Source organism: Onychostruthus taczanowskii, unplaced genomic scaffold (genome assembly GCF_017590055.1).
Source record: "Onychostruthus taczanowskii isolate IOZ18803 unplaced genomic scaffold, ASM1759005v1 scaffold88, whole genome shotgun sequence".
Classification (NCBI taxonomy): domain Eukaryota; kingdom Metazoa; phylum Chordata; class Aves; order Passeriformes; family Passeridae; genus Onychostruthus; species Onychostruthus taczanowskii.
Genome location: NW_024506773.1, coordinates 2,525,596 through 2,545,316, shown reverse-complemented (window position 1 = coordinate 2,545,316; position 19,721 = coordinate 2,525,596). Strand labels below are relative to the sequence as shown.

General features: G+C 37.2%; 1 protein-coding gene across 1 annotated transcript in view; it reads right to left on the bottom strand.

Annotated features, from left to right (window-relative positions):
* The window catches only part of CUL1 (cullin 1), a 51,892-nt gene that overhangs the window by 8,252 nt on the left and 23,919 nt on the right, over positions 1-19,721 (bottom strand). The window contains exons 3-13 of the mRNA XM_041425200.1: positions 16,282-16,456; positions 15,439-15,606; positions 14,345-14,395; positions 13,302-13,392; positions 12,439-12,602; positions 9,006-9,168; positions 5,256-5,386; positions 2,440-2,547; positions 2,233-2,339; positions 1,045-1,093; positions 523-654 (exon numbers count right to left, since the gene is read on the bottom strand). Of these exons, the coding sequence (XP_041281134.1) occupies positions 523-654; positions 1,045-1,093; positions 2,233-2,339; positions 2,440-2,547; positions 5,256-5,386; positions 9,006-9,168; positions 12,439-12,602; positions 13,302-13,392; positions 14,345-14,395; positions 15,439-15,606; positions 16,282-16,456 (1,339 nt within the window). The remainder of the gene's footprint in view (positions 1-522; positions 655-1,044; positions 1,094-2,232; positions 2,340-2,439; positions 2,548-5,255; positions 5,387-9,005; positions 9,169-12,438; positions 12,603-13,301; positions 13,393-14,344; positions 14,396-15,438; positions 15,607-16,281; positions 16,457-19,721) is intronic.

Here is a 19,721-nt window from a genome sequence, read left to right as displayed (position 1 = left end):
CAGATACATCAGCAAGACACATTTTGGACATTGGATAATGAGAAGAACAAAGTGTTGGAACTTATTTCCTTAACAGAAGATGTACAAAGTTCTGTATTTCCCTTACTCAAAGTGCCGATCCCCCCTGGAATATGAGCTTTAACTGCCATTGAAAACTGAGGAAAATTTTGTTTGAAAATTAAGCAAAACACAATGAAACAAGACTACTCAAAGGGTTGGGAATTGTAATTTGCTTAACTCTGCATAAATATGGGTTAACAAAATTAAGCTACTTTTTAGTACTCATTCCATTGAATAATTAAATCCATGTCATTCATTTGGTTAAGAATAATTAAGCTTAGCTCCATCAGGCAGATATGCACTAGAAGTTCCTACGATTTAAAAAAAAACAAACAAAATATCCATTGTTGTTTCTTTTTCTGTGCATATAATAAACAAATGAAAGGATGTACATCAATGCTTTCCAAAACAGTGTTAAGACCTGCAAGGCAGTAGATTACGGGACAGTCATGAAATACTCACTTTTAGTTTGGAGATCATGCTTGCCTCAGCATCATCACTAGCACTGTTTTGATGCACAAGTCTCTTTGCCAGCATTTTAGCATAGAATTTTTGAAACACATCTTTATCCTCAATGTACTTGAAGACAACCATCTGGAAAAACCAAGATAATTTGTAAGGGAAAAATATTTAAACATTTGTCTTGAAAAAGATGCAGCAGGAACTGCTTAATTTGAACCTAAATTTTAAAGACTGGGGGTTTTGTTTGGCTTTTTTAGGGGAGGGTGGAGGGACTGGTGGTGTATTTGCTTTAAATATGGATACTATTTTAAACCAAGAACTGTATATTCCACATGTAGAGCATATTATATATATGTGGATATATAATGACATAAAAAGATGTCATGGAAATGATACATTTTATATGCATATACAGATTAAGCAAAAGCACAGCTTCAATATAGTCACTTTAAATCTGCTGTAAAGGGTTTTTTAATAAACAAAACAATTTTTATATTTTATAGGTATTTATAGACATCTTACCACTTGATTGAGTGTATCTTCCAATTCTGCTTCTTCTGGATTCTTTGAGCTGCAATTAAAGAAGTGCATTTTTAATGAGTTCCAAACCAGCAGAATTAAACCAACATATGGATGCATATGGAAGCTTCAGAAATAAAAGAATGCAAATTTGAATAGTTCTGGGATCAAAGGCTCTTTAAAGAGAAAACAATGTAATGAAGTGAACAGTTCACTGCCCCACCTATCAGCAATTCTGAAGTTCCCAAATGTCACAGGCTGAAGTCCTGGACCATGACTTGCTTGGGACTTGCTGGTAGCCTGGTACTTCTCAGGATTTATGAGCTTAAACATGGACCTTTCCCTTCCTGATAAATGCTATCTTTATTTCTTACCTTAGATAGTACAAGAAGAATACAGTTAACAGAGCTGGATTTGACTGGGTGAAAGCGCAGATAGCACCACATTGCCCTCCTCCATCTCAAGTTTGCCCACCAGGCAAAGCCCAAATCTACCCTGTACATAGTATTTGTAAAGTAGAAAATAAACCCTTTGCTGAATGAAGGAGGAGATGGGAAAGAGAAAAGTGAGCAAGTTCTCCCATTTTTGCGTTGTTTGATGGTGGCTTTTTTCCCTCTGCCAAAACAACCAGAAATGCTGCCAGGGTCAAAACTGACACCAATCCAGTCCAGTATGAACTGAACTGATACCAATTCAGTGTATGAGCTGCTGAACCACTTAAAACTAAGTGCCTTGAATTAAAATATGAACCATAAAAGGTTAGAAAGCAGTTTTTCTCCTCCTCAATTTCTGCCCAGATAGAAGAAGATACAGAAAAAACAAAAGGAGGAAAGCAACAGTTTTAATGGAGAAAGGGAATGTGCATCTCTTTACAAGACACAATCAAATCTAAGTTTTTCAGTGTAGAAAACCCTACCTAAAACCCCTCCTTCAGTTTTACTGAAGAACAAAAACCTAAGATTCCTATAAGGCAAGAAAGGTTTGCTTATTTCCTCCACTTTTCCTTAAAAAGAATATCAAACAACACAACCTTTAGGAACGGTCCTACTGAAATTTTTGTATCCAGAATTTGATAAAATTTATTTCTTGCAAAGTGAAGTTCTGTTTCTGAAGACAGTATAAAACTTCACAGGCTAAAACCTTTTAAAATAAAAGCCAACATGAAATAATCATTTGTCTTTGAGGACATACCTTTTCTTTAGTAAAGAGTCACAGTATCGTGCCAGTAGCTCTGGGGATTTACTGGATGATTGAGCCATTTTTGTTACTGCATTATTATTTATAAATCGACCACAAGCCTATAAATCACAAAAGACAGTGAAATTTTGGGAGACAATTTTTATTTATTTTGCATGGAAATAAAAAACAAGTCCAGCATCTGCCACAACATGCACTTACTTTGTCTAGTGCAGCCACGAAGCCAGCATCATTGTTGAATGCAGACATGACTAAAGCGTTGTATTTCTTATGGACATCCAACACTGTCTGTACATACATTTTTGGATCCTGCAATAAGGAGAGACTGGTTTTTGCAACCTGTTGACTTTCTGCTTTCTACTTCCTCCAAAATGGAGCTATTCACTGGCCCAAGAAAATTTGTGTGGAGAAAATCTATGAAGTATTAGAAACATTTTAAAGGTAAACTAGTACCCAGACTAGTTCAGGTCCTATGTCCAGGACTGACTAATGTTACTGCAAGCTCCCATTTACAGCAACCAGGGTGCAGAGTGTACCACAGCACACAAAAGACAACAAAGTATTTACTCAACCACTGCAAACATTTTTAAATCAAGTCACACTTGGGAGAGCTGGACAATCATAAAATGGCAACTGCTATAGAGGAAAATCTCTGTGGTAAGCATGTGACTGGTGTACATCCAGTAAGTACAACTTAGTACAGACACCTCAGTCACTGGTAGTTGTTAAAATTTACGTGCTCAGCACTCAGTGGCAGCCAAATGCCAATAAACATCAAGTTTACTGTACTCAGACTGAGTTCTTTGTGCAGTTACTGATCTTTGCTTCTCAATAAGATGGAGTGTAGTCAAGGAGTAGGGACAATGATGGGCAAGTAAATCATCAGGCACACAAGACAGCTACTATACAACAGACTAAAAAAGGCTGGAAATCTTCAGTTTGGAGATCAGAAGGTCTTGTTGGCTAGAAGTGGTGGAATATGGGCAGGGTTTTATGAGGATCCTGAAAAACATTTCCTGTTGCCACTGAAGACAGACACAGACTACCATGGACCACCAATCTAATGCCATGCTTGAGACAAAGAACTGAGATTATTGAGAACTTCTGAGATAAGGAATGCAAATTGATTTGAAGGACATTCAGAAAAGTACTGATTACAAGGGCTAAACAAACAACAAACAAAACACACAAAAAGCAGCCAATCTGACTGAAAAGCAGTTTTGTTAATACAGTTAACAGAGACTAGAGCACAACTCCTTCTGCATTAATGTACAAAATAAGTGAAATGAGTCAGGATGGTATGACTATTTCTCTGCACTGACTACAGAGAAAGTGAGAAGATTTGTTTACTTGATTATCTGTTTAGACTCAGTACGGGTAAATGAAGTTAGGAAAGATCAGTCCTAAGTATGACAGAGGACTAACAATGCAATGATGAATAGCAGTACAGTGGTGTGTGGGATATTGCAAGAAAAGGCAAGATGGTTCCCAAGGAACAGCCAGAGATGCTGCTATGAAAATGAAGAACAAATGTGTGGAATAAGGAACAAAAGAGAAAGATGTGGAAACAAGAAGTAGTTCAGAGGCAGTAAGAGTTTTGTATATGGATGTAAATGGAGTCACCTAATACATACAAATCTTGGACCCCCCCTCTCTGAAAGATGAAATAATTCCTGGAGAAAGAGCTTCCTTTTTTTTTTTTTTTTTTTTGGTGGCCTAATTCTTCAAGGCCTAAGCAGGAAAAACCCTCAAGAGTGATGACCACTAGGGGATGTGCACGGCATCGAGCACATCTGATTTCAAAATTCATGGAGATGTCTACAAATGAAACTGAAGATTCCTGAACTTGCTTCCTGGTTACTTTAAGATTCATAAAAGACCAACACTACTAAAAAGCTATGCACTTAAAACTATAGAAATGAACAACAGACACAACACCCTTCAATACAGATTACTGCTTTTGTATGAAGCTATTTCAAGAACTTCTCAGGAAAGCAACAAGTTAAAATAAACTTTGTCAAAAAACAAAGTTAATCATAGAATCATAGTGTATCCTGAGTTGGAAGGGACCCACAAGGATCATCAAAGTCCAACCCCTGACTCTGCACAGGACCACCCTGAGAATCACACTAATGACCCTGAGAATCACACTAATGATGGTATTATCAGTGACAATGCCTGAGAGCTTTTCCAAGTGCTTCTTGAATTCCACTTTAAATAAAATTTACCAGAATCTATAATCTATCCTGATCTTGCTTTGTGCAAAGTGTTTCATTCTTTCTTTTCCCCTGGAAACCATCATATTGTCTATAGAGAAGAAGGTTGGCAATGGGTTTTAAGAACTTAATGTTGCCAAGATGCAACTCTAATCAATACAAAACTAAGTTTGAAATTACTATTATGGGATAAAAATTGAAAAAGCAGCCTTTACAAAGACCTGAACTCCTCCTTATATTGTGACCTTTCCAACCATTTCAGTTCCTTCTTCTTCTCCTATTTCTCATGCTTTCCCAAACAGAATTAAGATATTATCAAAAAACTCAAACCAACAGAAACTTTACATAATCCCATCCAACTCAGAATTCCTTAAGATGATGAAATAAAATACAGTTGACTGAGATAATGCTTCTTGAAACAGTGGACTTTGAGGTGTACTTGTATTGTAAGTGTTTGGTGTTGTATGTGCACTGTCAGCTTTCCAAGCAGCATCACATCCTGACAACAAAATCTCAGAAGGAAATTCACCCTCCCCCCTCAAAACCAAACCAAACACCCCCACAACCCACCCAAACCAAATGAAAATAAAAAACCACCCAAAAGAACCCCAAAATTTAAGGAGTAGAAACAGAGCAATGTAAATTTTGTTTTAAACCTTCTACTAGCATTTGAGATTCACCAAGTCCTTACAAATTAGTGAGAGGGAAAACAAACAAACTGGAAGTTTTATCAGGAAGCATCCACTATCCTCTAATGTAAAAGTGGCAGCACACACAGACTTGTTTTGATGGGATACTTGCATTTAGTGCAGCTTCTCCACATTTCTCAATTGCAGCTAGACCCTGATTATGAATGTGGGTTTCCAAAAGTTTTTTCAGCTCTCCGAGGCCATCCTGGATTCGAGATACAAGGTTATACATGCGACCCAAGTCTGTAAAAGAGGAAAAAAAAAGGAAAGTTAACATTTCCCATCTGTACTGGCTCTTACTTCAAATTCTCATTTACTAGCTGTCTATAGGAGCTAAACATCCATTGTCAACAAAAACACATATGCAACTGCTCCTGTAAAAAGCCAGAAAAAACTACAGTAAATGATTATCCAATACAACAAACCTTTGCACTTACCTGGAAAGCTAACACTAGTTAAAGAGAAAACAATATGTTACATTAGGATCTATTTTTTACCTTCATAATGTAACAAATCTCAAGAATAAAAACCCACCATTTGAATGGTAGAAAATTTACATCTGATTTTTAGTATTCACAGGTTTAAAGCAATGATTTAAAAATGGTGTTAAACCTCTCTTATTTAAGTAACATTTTGAGGTGCTGCCATGAATTTGAGGTTCTTATTAATGTTACTGCTGGCTGTGCTACAAGTACATTTTCCAGCTGACCACTGTCCTTTAAATCTTATTCTAAACAGGTCAGTTCTCAGACATCTAACATCACTTGTAGCCTTTTGCATATCAACACTTTTACTTTGGACAGCAACAGTAGTAACAGTTGGAAATTCAAGGCAAAATGTTGTATGTTGATATGACCTTAACAGATAAACTGAAACATTATAAATCAAATTTCCTTCAATAAAGCACTGTTAGTAAAAGACATCTCTTTAAAAAAACCAACTTTAAGTGACTGATTACCAGTAGTAATAGTCGCATCTAAAAGAAAAAAGAGGTTCTGAAAAGCATTACGATAGACTAATAAAGGTAAAATTGCATGTCATGTCACACGTGAAGCATATTAAGGCTTCCTATTAAAATCTCACCAGTTTTCAGCCAAGACTTTCCAAATCAATTAGCAATTTTGGAAAGTCTAATACTGAAGAGAGTTTTGGTTTTTATTATTTAGTTTCAACAGGATAGATGCGTTGTATTTTCTGAGAGCAGAACTCTAACAAAAAAAAAAAAAAAAACAAAAAAAAACCAAAAAAAACCAAAAAGCAAACATTGAATTGGCCATAAACCATGTTCACAAACCTGCCAGTCACCTCTTGCAATCTTGCCCTCACTGAACAGGCAGTCCAGTGAAATAGTAAACAATCAGATTATTTACTGTAAACTAAGGAGGATATTTCACCTTGTGGAACACATGTACAGAAGAGCTACATCTAGCTCTTCTGAAGTGCAAGGACTTCAGCTCTGAAGGGCTTGTGAGCAATTTATTACAACCAGATGATTATCAGATTAAACAAAACAAGAGCAATCAATGAGCTGGTACTCTACCTAACTCTGAAATACAACACAGAGTTTGATGCCTTCTAATACTGAAGGTGTGACATTTCAGTTCACTTAGGTTTCTGTATAACACTTTCCTTTCCTTAAAACTTTGTCCAGCAGATTTGAAAACAAAACATTTTTTTTTCTGTGAAAAACCACAATTGCAACCTGATGTTAACTTTTATAAGAACATAACGATACCTTACAGAACTTTAGATAAAAAGATAGGAAAATAAGTCATGCATAGATACAACAAGCTGCTGCTATAATCTACCCACAACCAAGGGTTCACAGGTTGGTCTACCAGGATGTCTGTGTTAGGTGAAATAAGGAATAGATGCTACAAAGTCTCATGGAAGATTTGCATGGTGACTCTGCCTACATCATTACAGCCTTCTCCCAATAAACCCAATTGTTTCCTACAGGTATTATACTGATGGAAGTATGTAACACATGACAAATGTGTCCCACAACCTTTATAACCAGTTTATGCATTAGTTGCACAATGGATTAAAAAGTTACAGAACACCAACTGGAGTGGCCTGTAATATGATATTCTCAAACTCAGTTTGCATGGAAGGACCTCAAAACCAGTGTATTTTCAAGAGCAAAGCAATAAATATTTTAATGAAGAGCAACCTTTTATTGTAAGTTTAGGATAGTCTACCAAAGGCTATGCTAGTATATCACAAATTGGAGAATGAACTGATTACGGTGATTAAAGAGTGAATTATCAGACTGTCACTGAAAATAAATTTTCTAATCTTGAAACTTCATGAATCTTAAAAAGGGCAAGGGAACTGCTACAATTGCCGTAAGTGAAGCCTGATAACAGAAGAGAAAATATTTTGAAAAATAAGAAAAAAATCAAGCATTTTAAAGAAAGTCTAGTTAATCTTAGAAATAATCCACAAGAAAGTAAACCCAAAGACACAACTAGACAGTGCCCAAGACACAAGATACTTCTTTTATTTTTTACCCTGACAAACTTATAGAATTGCATCACTATGGTAAGTGATTGTAATAAGGGTCACATAACCAATGACCTTGATAAAGTAGGAGGAAAACATAAAAGTCTGTGAAGGTGTCCTGAGTCCAGAAAAACTTTCTATTTTGTTCTATTTCTATTTCAATTGTCAGAAGTCCTTTAGTCATTTATGAAGTTCTTTCACAAACCAACACCCATTAAAATCTCTTCCAATTACAGAGTAAATATTTTCAAACACAAACAACATCTGACTCAAATACTAGTACAGATTATTTACATTTGAATCAGCTAACTTCTGACCTACTAATCATGCTCAATTGCCCTATTTGATTTCAAAGCGTCTATTCATTATCAACACTACTATAGATAGAAATAATTCGCAGTTGCTATTTTAATACCAATATACAATTTAAAACTCTCAAATGAACAATTTTATCATTAGTAACTTAACCACAGCATCTCTTTCATTCTGCCCCTTTTCATAAGAGCAGTATTTCAGCTATACAGCCATATTCAGACTTGAAATACAGATTTAATTAGTTCCCCAACTGGGAAATCAGAATCATGATTCATCCTTATCATCTGCATGATCCACAGGAATTAATTCTGGCTGTTATTTTGTGCTGTCTATAAACTCCTGAAGAAACTCATACAAACCAATACAACTGACAATTCCTTAAAGATACCTAAACTCTGATATTTCAGAGGAAGTGTTGAAGAAGTCTTTACTCTATGTATTCTCTATGACAACATAAATTTGATCTATTAGCAACACTTAATCATTTTCACAGCCAAAATTAACTCATCATTTAATAATTTCCACCCTTTCCTAGTGATCTATATGCAATGTTATGTATTTTATATATTTTATTTTAAAAGCTACTTATTTGCATCTATTCTTCTTTTAACATTTCCGATACATACTTCTAAACACTCTGGATTTTAAAATTCTCAGTGCTGATTCAGGAAGATCCATAGATTAAACTGAAAGAGCTGGAAAGAGTACTGGTCTGTTTTTCACCTCCCATCTCTCCCACACAAGCTTCAGCTCCTGCTGGAAAAATGGCTCAAGTGCTCTTGAAACTCTTCCAACCACGTTAAGAGAAATCAAACTAGTGCTGTTCTGCCTTAATATCTGGGATTGGGGTAGGGTCCTTGAAGCAGTATCATCAGCCATCCCAATTTCATTAAAACCTGCTTGTCCATCAGTTTAGTGACTATCTTCTCCCTTAATCTAATTCCTGAACAAAAGACATTTAGCTAGCACCAGATTTTACATTATTCACAATTCATCAGGGAGGAGAGCTCTAAGCCTAAAGCCAGTGTTTGAAACTCCTTACCTTCATTTTTGTCAGCATCCAACAAATTCTGAAACTCTGTATGAAAGATCTCCAGATGTTTTTCGATAAGTACTTGCTCACACTTTCGTGCTAACTCATCCTGTGTGCTCTCATGGAGATATACCTGAACTCTACGCTGCTCCTCAAGAAGGCGAGCTTCAGCCTACAGAAACACAGAGATAAACATGAAACCCGCAGGGAAGGCAGAACACAAATCCAACAGCAGAAAACAGGTGACTGTTAAGTCAATTCTTCTAGAAAACAACAACAAGAAGCAAATTTCTTTCTAGTCTGGTATTGTGAACCACCTGCTTTAGCAGTTATTTTTCCAGGAATCATAATATACGTTTGGAATTGATGTTTATGTTGATGAAAATACAATGTGCTGTTTAAATGGCGGGGGAGAATCACAGCAAAACTGTTTTCCTGTTGCTTGTGAATAAGGAGTTTACAGATGGAAATCTGCTGTCAGAAAAAGAGAAAGCCTTTGACATGAGATGCTGGCAGTTTCAGGATCAGCAAGCTCTCCAGCTAGAGGTAGTTTTGTTTAAGACAAACATGAATGTATTTCATGGCTCCACAAAACTAAAAGGCAGGAAACTACAACTTAACACCATGCCCATGACAAATTTATTTGAATAGTCTCATCTACATTTTTACACAGAAAAGCTTCCCAATAAACTACAGTCATTTAAATTATACTAGCATGTAATTTGGCATAGAAATGCTACATATGCGCATCTTCCTGGCAAACTAAAATTCTAAATGTCACTCAAGGAATAGAACTTATGCTGAAATGTAAAATTGAAATTGTTTACATAAAAATTACCTCTATTTCGTTTGCAGAAGTGTTAAGGATTCGCATTACAAACCATTTGTAACTTCAGCACATTATTAGGGATAAGGGGCGTATGTCCTCTTATTAGCCTGAATTGTTTAAATTAACAACATCATCAAGAAAATGGAATTAGGTTAATTCATTGTCCTAGTATGCCAGAGTAACAAGTAAGCATGAAAGATTGTATTCCGGACAATAAAAAAGGAACAGCTACACTGCAAGTGCACGGCACCACACATAACTTTATATCATCTAAGTCACTGGTAGCTTCACTCATTCTGCAACGATTTTACACTTAGGTCTTGTGAAATGCTCCTGGATACTGTCTCCTAGAGCTAAACCAGTACTGATCAAAATATACGAAATTAAATCAGCAACTTGAGATGGGATACAAGCTCCAGCTCCAGAGTACTTGCCAGTTTCCTACCAGTAAGGAATAACAAACAACTTCCTTACTGACAGCAAATAGCAGAAAATCTTCCTTATGAACATTGGAACTACTTAGCCTGTATTTAATCAATTCTGTATTTCTGTAGTTCAGGAAATTCTGCCACTTCTCATGCTGCTTCTTAAAATATCCTTATACTTTCACTTTTAATGTTAACAGTCAACTCTCATTGTGAGCTCTTCTATGAAAAGAAATATTTACTCTAACTTCACATTTCCTTATACTCTCTGTTTTATTTGGTGTTCTTACAACTCCATTTTCCTTTTAAAGTCATATTTCAGAAACAAGGGAAAACTAACTAGTTCACACAATAGTATCTTTGCTTGTTTCAACCATAAAGATGAAAAGTTCAGTGTAAGACTATATTTCAAGGAACAGCCTTAAGAAATACTGACCTTTTTCCCTACAGCACATCAGGCTATGCCAGCTTTACTCATGAGGTCTGCTCTGAAAAGAAAAATTCATAATCCTTCTAAACTCAGTAAGTCTGCCTATCTAACTACATACACAAATCCTAGCTCTAGTTAAGATTTCATTGACTGTTCTAGAATACACTACCAAAATTCTACTGTAACATGGTAACAGTCATGCTATGCGGGTGTGCCCTAGGGTACTCCAAGGTTTCTTTTTATTTTGCAATGCTATTTATTGCCAGACAGAACTCAAAGTACAGTGTTCCAGTGAGAATGTCAAGTAAGAGTACTAAGTAGCAGATTACTCCCTTCACAGTTCATGCTTCCATCAGATTACTCGTAAGATCTTACAGCCACTGTGTGTAAGGAGATGCCAAGAGAGCCCAAATGGCTTGTATACATCTCTAATATATTAATTTGAGCAGATACATAAGGCTACACACTTTCCTGCTGAACATTTCCCCTGCTGTCTGCTAACTTTGTATGTGCTTTCATCCTCAACATCAGCTTCAAGCAAAGCAAGTTGCTGTTTTGTGGATTTCTGAAGCCTTGAGGATTGTTTGGGTACTAATCAGTTATTTCTGCTTGCTTGTAATCTCTAGTTCTTGAAATAGCAATGACCTTCAGACAGCTTCTTACTGTCCTGTACTAAGGAAGTCTGGATGAGCCAGTCATTCAGGTTCTGAATGACTGAAATTTCCTTACTTTCTCTTTATACATACATAAGGATGAAAGTTAAAACAAGAACTTGAAAGGGAAATAGCAAAAAAGAATTAATTCAACAAGAGAAAAGTAAACATAGGTTGGTCTGGTAATTACTGGGAAACTACAAAAGACACAATTCCTTTTACTGTGTTATTTCTAGGACTTCCCCTCCAATCTTCTTCTTTTCTTTCTGGGTAATTCATTGACTTTAATGCCCAAAGTTAAGAAAGGATATGTTCTGAGGTAAAAAGCATTACACAAAGAATACAGCAGGGAGGGATGTGTATCTGCACATTACATACTTGAAAAGTTCTCTTATTTTTTAACTAAGCTGAAAGGGAATAAACAAGCAGCAATTCAGAAAGTGAAGAAAAGTACTGAGAATAGAATATATGAAGCAGCACTTGTCCAAGGTGGAAGATGACCTATCTACTACCAGGTCAGTAAGACTGACCTAATAACCAGGCCAGAAATAGCCAATGTTTATCCTGCTTGCCCTTAGTTGCCCTGTCTGGGATCCCCAAAACAAGAGACAAGTTAAGAATTTAAACCTGGCCTCTGTTGATGAGAAGTACTTTGTAGGGGTTCACGACACTAAAATATTCTACGAGAATTACAGCTAATTAGTGATGTATGTCCTTAGCCAGCTTGCTCAGGAAGATACTTCAATAAATGTGTCAACACACTGTTCCTTGTACAGGAATGGTAAACTTGTGGTATTAAAGCAGAATTATTGTTTTGGTGTCTTGAAGTCTAAAAAAATCTGAATTTATTTTAACTTAATCTTCTGTTTTGACTGTTCAGAAAGTTCCATACTTTCACTGTACTCACTGAAATGTGGTAAGGAGACAAACTTTAGACCAGACAAACACAGAAGCAAATCACTACAGGGAAAACCAGCTATCTGCTTCTGTAAAATAATCATCATTTTAAGAAACTGATCATAAAAGCCTAGAACTTATATTCCTTTGTCTCTAAAAAAACAGTATCCAGAAAAACAAGACTCACAAAGCAGATTAAGTAATTTACCTTCTTCATGTACTCTGTGACTGGGTTCTGTTGCAAGAATTCAGTACTTTCTCGTGTATAAAATCTCTCTGTGTCAGCAAGAAACTGAGATTCAAAGGATTCTTTATAGACAGTTAGTGTAGGTCCTTTTGCAAATGCATCATCTTCATTCAGCCCCAGCTCCACTAAAGGAAAAAAAATACAACCAAACAGAAAAGACCAAGAAATAAAAAAAAATGGTTTTCATGAAGTCGTCTCCTGCAAATAAACAAGGACACTCCTTCTAACTTAGATGAAAGCAATCAATTGGGACTGCATCAGCACCACTTTAAAAATAAAGTACATTGATTTTGCATTTTAAAAATATCAGCACAAGACATTACTAATGTCAACTACACTTTTAGATACATTTCTTAAATGTAGGATTACAGGATTTGGAAAACTTCAGTATCTCAAATGCTAGTTCAAATTCTCCTTTCATTTCTTCCTCCTAGGAGTTCCAGATTATATGCTTTTGCTTTTATTAATGAAACTAGTCAGTAAATTGGATGGCAATGCTCTCCATATTACACAAAAGGGAAAAGCAACCCCACTCTGCTACGCAAACTACCATCCTTCTCCACTTCCAGATTTAATAACTGATTTGTACATGATGAACACTCTTGTCTATCAGTTGCACTCTCAAGTTTCACAAATACAGTATAATCATCTGTTATTGTGTAAAATATCAATAAAATGTGAAGTTAATACTGCATTTACATTACTGTAAAAAAAGTCTTTATTGGACATATGAGGAGGTGGGATGCTACTTCTGGGCTCTGATAGGGTATATAAATTTATTTATTTTTAAGAAAGTAACAGAATCTTAAAGAAATCACATTTACCATAGGATTGTACAACTCCACTGATCAGCCTTGTATTGATAGTTTCACCATTTCTTTCCTTTTCAATCAATTTCAACACTGCATTTGTTACCTTAGAAAACAGGGATTAAAAGTTAAGTCAAGCACAGAGAAAGCAGCTGGTAGATCAAGCACCATACTTAATTATGAGTGTATTTCCATATTCAAGAAAAGTCAGGCACCTTGAGAACAACATTTAAGGAGATTTGAACATATAAAGTCCATACAGAGAATGATACTCTTTTAAGTCATACAACATAGCTACAGTCTGATTAGTGGTAAGGTGTATATGGGTATTCAAGGGCTTAGTATTTTTCTTTTCTTTAATTTCAAAAAAAAACACATTCAAAGCCAAACTTCTCTTTTTCTATACCTGAAATATAAAACACTGTAGCAAGACCTGAGCTAACCACCTATTCTTCAAATAATCTGCTGCAAGTACTTCGTCATGAAGTACTGGTAAGAAGTGAAATCAATCTACACATGTAACTAAAAATTGTGATGGAATGTCTTGTTTTATATTGTGCTAATTCACTAATTTTAAACATTTGGCTTTGACCCGAGTCTCCCAGGTATCAGTGTAAATGTAACAACTTACAGCAACATTAGGAGAGACCAAAATCCGGGCCTGTTCCTATCTGTTCTCATGCAATCTTGACTCCCAAACTTTAAGACATGACTGCCATCAGCCTGTACCCCTGCCTAGCTTAGTAACCACAGAAATTGCTACTTCAAGTCCCCTTAGCTTTTAGGAAAAAAAAAGCCAAGGGTCCTCTCAGCAGAGAGATAACAGAACAGTCTTGGTATCAAGGTTCAATCACACACACAAAGGCTTATTCTTTCAAATACAGATCTTTTTTTAAGTATCACAAAGGAGAAGCAGAAGGCTCCATTTTATTTTCCGGGTCTGTGCATGCCCCCATGCCTCCCAGGCTCCTTGAAGTAGTTACTTACAATATAAGAAATTAACCCTATAAAATAACACTATAGTTGTAGTGTATTAATACATATATATATATATATACCTGCTTATTTAATGGCCTGAATAAGCAGTCTCTCCAGGTCACCAAGGCAAGCTAGACATAAAAGAAGGGAGAAGAAAGATGGAATAAAGGAAGTATTTACATATACAGATATACATGTAGGGTAACTCCCTTTAAGGAAAGCTGATGTAACATGCAAACTAATGAGAACTTCTAAAACTATATATTGGCACACACATTTCTCAAACAATGAGATTGTTTCACATTAAAATTACAACCGGGTTTACCACTACCTTTACTAAGTTGTTCCTTTTTCTACCAGGGGATCCACTGCCATCTCTGGAAACTAACAAAACCCACTTGGCGTGACTTTGAAAACACACAGCTTTTTTTGTTGGCAGTTTCCAAGCTGACATAGACCCCTGGCATTAGGCTACTAAAGTCAAGAGAAAGGGAACTAAGGATACCAACTGTTTTTCTACCATATGCAGAATTACTCTAGTGAAGCACAAAAACAGCACAGCACTATCCTAATGCTTCACAAGTAAGGACAATAATTATCTTTTATTAAAAAAAAAAAAACCCTTTTAGTTATCTGGGATACAGAAGTACTGTTAAGTTCTTATTTATATTACTTCACATTACAAAAAAATTATCAAGATCACATACGAATCTTTCAGAACTGCACCAAAATAACTTACACTACAAACCAAATGTTGTCTGAATCTTAGCAGCTTGGAAGCTAAAAAATTTGTAGAAATGTATTGAAATTAGAAAAAAATATTATTTACTGCTTTATTTGGTGTTTGAAATGCTTGGCTGAATTGTAAGTGGGATGACAAGACCACGCTGAGGCACAGAGATAACACTAAGCAGCAAATATTCAGACAACCCTCAACAATCTACTGCTGAAGTCCCAATACATGCAAGGCGCATTAAACATCTCACAGACTTAGACCTTGGAATTTTTACAAATATACTGAGGTAGGAGTAGGGTAAGGAGGGAGAATGCTACTTTGACCACTTCTACAAAACGTCTATGAGACTCCTACAAGATTCAAGGAGTGATCTATAGAATGATAATGCAAACGTGGCAGATGGAACGGACAAATCACTCACTTCAAAAAGCTACTTACTGAATAAATTTCATATATTCCTTTACGACCTTCATCGCACTCACGACGAACCCAATGTCGATTGAGGTAGGCACATATCCCATTCAATACTTTGCTTGAAAACCTATAATCTTCCCACTGTTGAGTGTAGAATTTCAGCACACTCTCATCCATCAAATCTTCACCATCCTGAAATTACAAGCTTGCCAGTACTGTTGCGCAATTTTAAGGTAAAACCAAGACGTATCAGGGAATACAAACTGACTGTGCAATGAATCTACACCATGCAATGTACTTACAGGAAACATACTGCTAATGCATTTAGTTCTACATTAGTAAAGCACAAAGCCAGTATGAGATTTTGAAATGAAAAGGCTGGAAAAAAATGCACAGCACAGATAAAGTTCCAGAAGACATCCCTGTCCCTCTGGATGCAAGACAACATCCAGCTCTATTAGTAGTTTATTAAACAAAAATAAAGGTTACCATCAGGCATTTTCAACATGACAGGCATCCATTTTTTCAGCATTCCTAATATGCTGGTTAATTGCTTGGAATGTCTAGCTATTCTTGCTCAAATACAGGACAGCGTAAGATGTCATGTAACATTACTTCTATAAAACACAGGAATGTTGTTTTGGCTTGAAGAGGAAAAGCAGCTCACAGGTACAAGCTTAGGGACTGATCTATGTCTGTGGTAAAGCCAACAAAACATTCTAATGGCTGTGGAGACAAAAGCACCTTTTCAGATCATTCAGTTTACTTCCAGTGGCTGCATACACCTCTAGGCTTATTGATACAGCTTTTCTTCTCACCACAGTTTATGTTACTACAAGTGCAGATTGATCTCATACCCCATCTTACCTTAAGGAGATTAGTCAAGTAGTTCTTCAGAAATTCTTTTAGCCGTTTGTACAATTCCAAGCCAACAAACTGAGCACCTCCAGGTGTCTGGCCCTTTTTCGATTTAGAAGGAGGTACTCCAGCTCCCCGTGCTTGATTAGACTGGTGTACACTGGTACAGTAGTTATAAACATGACTGACAGGAAAGTTAAGGAATACATTTGCCACCATAAGACATTAAAAATACAATTAAAAAATGCTAATTTCAATAAGCTATTATTTATACAACTATGAATGATTTAAACATAATGCATTACAAGATGCACTAGCCCACATCAAATCAAATCACAGCTAAGAAAATTAAGTAATTTTCAGCAGAATTATCTGCAGCAAAATTGTGCCAGACTGAGAGCACTGCAAGTACTGACCCCAACATTAAATTTATTTGACATTTGCTTAACAAGACCACCAAGAAAACAAAGCAGTGGAATTTGCTGATAAGATTATTTAAATGGAATTGATTTGACCTATTATATTGGTTTTCTACAAATACATAAGCTTTTATTTGAACTGGAAGAAATTTCAGTACTAGCCTCAAGCAACATTCAGTAGTTGAAAACACAAGAGAATACTTTTGCATTCTTTGAAAGGATAAAAGATTTGGCCACTTAAGACTGGCACACGGGACGAACCTGGAAAGCAGTAATGGTGAGACACACACACACATTTAAATGCAGACCATAAGATGAGATTCACTAAAACCCCATTTTAGGCTACAAGTTAGTCCCAAAATTTTAGTGTAAAATCACAGAGTCATAGAATTGTTTGGATCAGAAAAGACTTCTAAGATGAGTATAACCATTAATATAGCATCACCAAGTCCACCACTAAACCATCTCCCTAACCACCCTATCTAAGGGTCTTTTAAAATACCTCCAGAGACATTGATTTTACCACCTACCTGGGCACACCATTCCAATGCAGGACAACACTTACAGTAAAGAAAGTTTTCCTAATATCCAACCTACATCTCCCCTGATGCAACTTAGGGCCATTCCTCTTGTCCTGTTGGTTATTACATGGGATAAGGTGATGACCCTCACCTTGCTACAGACTCCTCTTAGGTAGTTGTAGAGAGCAATGAGGTCCCCCCTGAGCCTCCTCTTCTCCAGGCTAAACACTCCCAGCTCCCTCAGCCTCTCCTCATCAGCCTTGTACTCCATGCCCTTCCCCAGCTCTGCTGCCCTTCTCTGGACACATTCCAGCCCCTCAATGCCTTTCCTGTTGTGAGAAGCCCAGAACTGGACACAGGATTTGAGGTGCTAATTATAGCAGGACCATCACTGCCCTGGTCCTGCTGGCCACACTATTGCTGATAGAGGCCAGGAAGCTGTTGGCCTTCTTGGCCACCTGGGCACACACTGGCTCATGTTCAGACAGCTGTCAAACAGTACCCCCAGGTCCTTTTCCATGGGGCAGCTTTCCAGCCACTCTTCCCCTAGCCTGCAGCACTGCCTGGGGCTGTTGTGGTTGAAGTGCAGGATTCAGCACTTGCCCTTGCTGAACCTCTTACCATGGGCCTCAGCTCACAGGTCCTGCCTCTTTGGAGCCCTCTGCAGAGCCTACCCCACACTCCAGCAGATCAGCACCCTCAGCCAACTCAGTGTTCTCTGCCAAATCACTGAGGGTGCACTTGATCCCCTTGTCTCAGTCACTGCTGAACAGAACTGGCTCCAGCACTGAGCCTTTGGAAGAAGGCTTGTGACTGGCAGCCTGCTTGCTACCTTGCTGCATGCGTTCATACAAATGCACTTGGTTGGGCTGTTGATCCCACCACCTTTTTTTGTGGCTAGAAGCCCTAATTCCTATGTGACCAGGCAATTCCGTGGTTTGTAACACAGTGACACTTTTTCCTCTGCCACCACATGGATCTCCATCGCCTACCTCCACTGAGATATCAGACTGAAGGACCTCACTAGCGCACCATCCCTCAAACATTGGCATGCTGTCCCCTGGTTTTATCCCTTCTCCTTTTCTAATCTCATTTAAAGCTCTCTCCAGAAGACCTGGTAACTCTAGCATCTGCAAAGATACTTTTCCCTTTTTGAGACAGGTGTACCATGTCTGTCATCAGCAGGCCTGATGTTATATAAACACAGCACTAATAATAATTTAAAAAAATAAAATCTGCCACTGACACCAGGCTCAGAGCCAAGTATTGATCTGCCAGCTCTTCCTGTTTATTCCTTCATCATTCCTTGGAACTGGAAAGAGAAAGGTTTCTCTTTCAGCTTCTGACCTCTTAACCAGTCATCCCAAATCCCTGAAGTCTCTTGATTACCTTTAGAGCTCTTGTTGCAACTTCACTGCTGTCTACCTGAAAAGTCTCAGAATTCTCCCAGGATAGGAAGTCTGCTCTTTACATCTTTAAGCCAGGTATCAGAGAGGCAGCAGATGACCCTAGCAGCAATACTTTTTCCTCTTATACTACTACAGCCTGGAAGACTTGCTGTAACTGTTAATGTAACATTTCAAGAACACATTTTGTTTTCTGATCTAAAAAACTCAAATTTTCAGAATTCTTCCAAAGTGGTAAGTGGAAGTCACATTGTCCCAAACACTTCAAATAAGAACGCATCCTTAAAGAAGCTGCATTCCACAAGCAAGAAAAATAAACTAGCTAGGTATCACCTAAATTGAACTCGATGAAAACTCAGATCTGACAATAAAAATCACCATAATGACTCACACAAACAACAATCAGCCAAAAGGAATGAAGCTACTGAGCATTCACTCTTCCACTGAAAGTCCAGGGACAGACTTTTGAGTCACATCCTTGTTAGAAAACATTGTATTAACCAATCCAGAATGTTTAATTTGGCTTTGTGTTTTCACAGAATCACTAGGCTGGAAGAGACCTTCAAGATCATTGAGTCCAACCCTAACACCTCAACTAAACCATGGCACTGAGTGCCACATCCAATTTTTTTTTAAACACATTCAGGAATGGTGACTCCACCACCTCCCCTGGCAGACCATTCCAGTACTTTATCCCTCAACACAAGTGGACCCAGCTTTACTCACCAGACAGCCTTCCTCGACAGCACACCATGAACTAGGAAATTAATATATTGCAGAGACTTGACTTGTCTTTCCCTTAACAAAGTCCAGCACAATAAAATGGCAAGACATCCGCACAAATAAATACGTGGAGACTTATAAACTACAAACACATGATGCATTACAGTCATTATAAACAGATTTGCGCCTAAGTAGTAAAGCTCAAGAAGAACATTGTCGCCAAATATTCAGTTAACTTCCTTGTAATTAATTTTATAAAACACTTCATAGACAAAACATACCCTTAAACTGGGTTTAATGATCCTGCATGCCACCAGGAACAAGGCACAGGATCTCCACATCAAACTGCATGGAAAGCCTACTCACAGTCTATATTTACA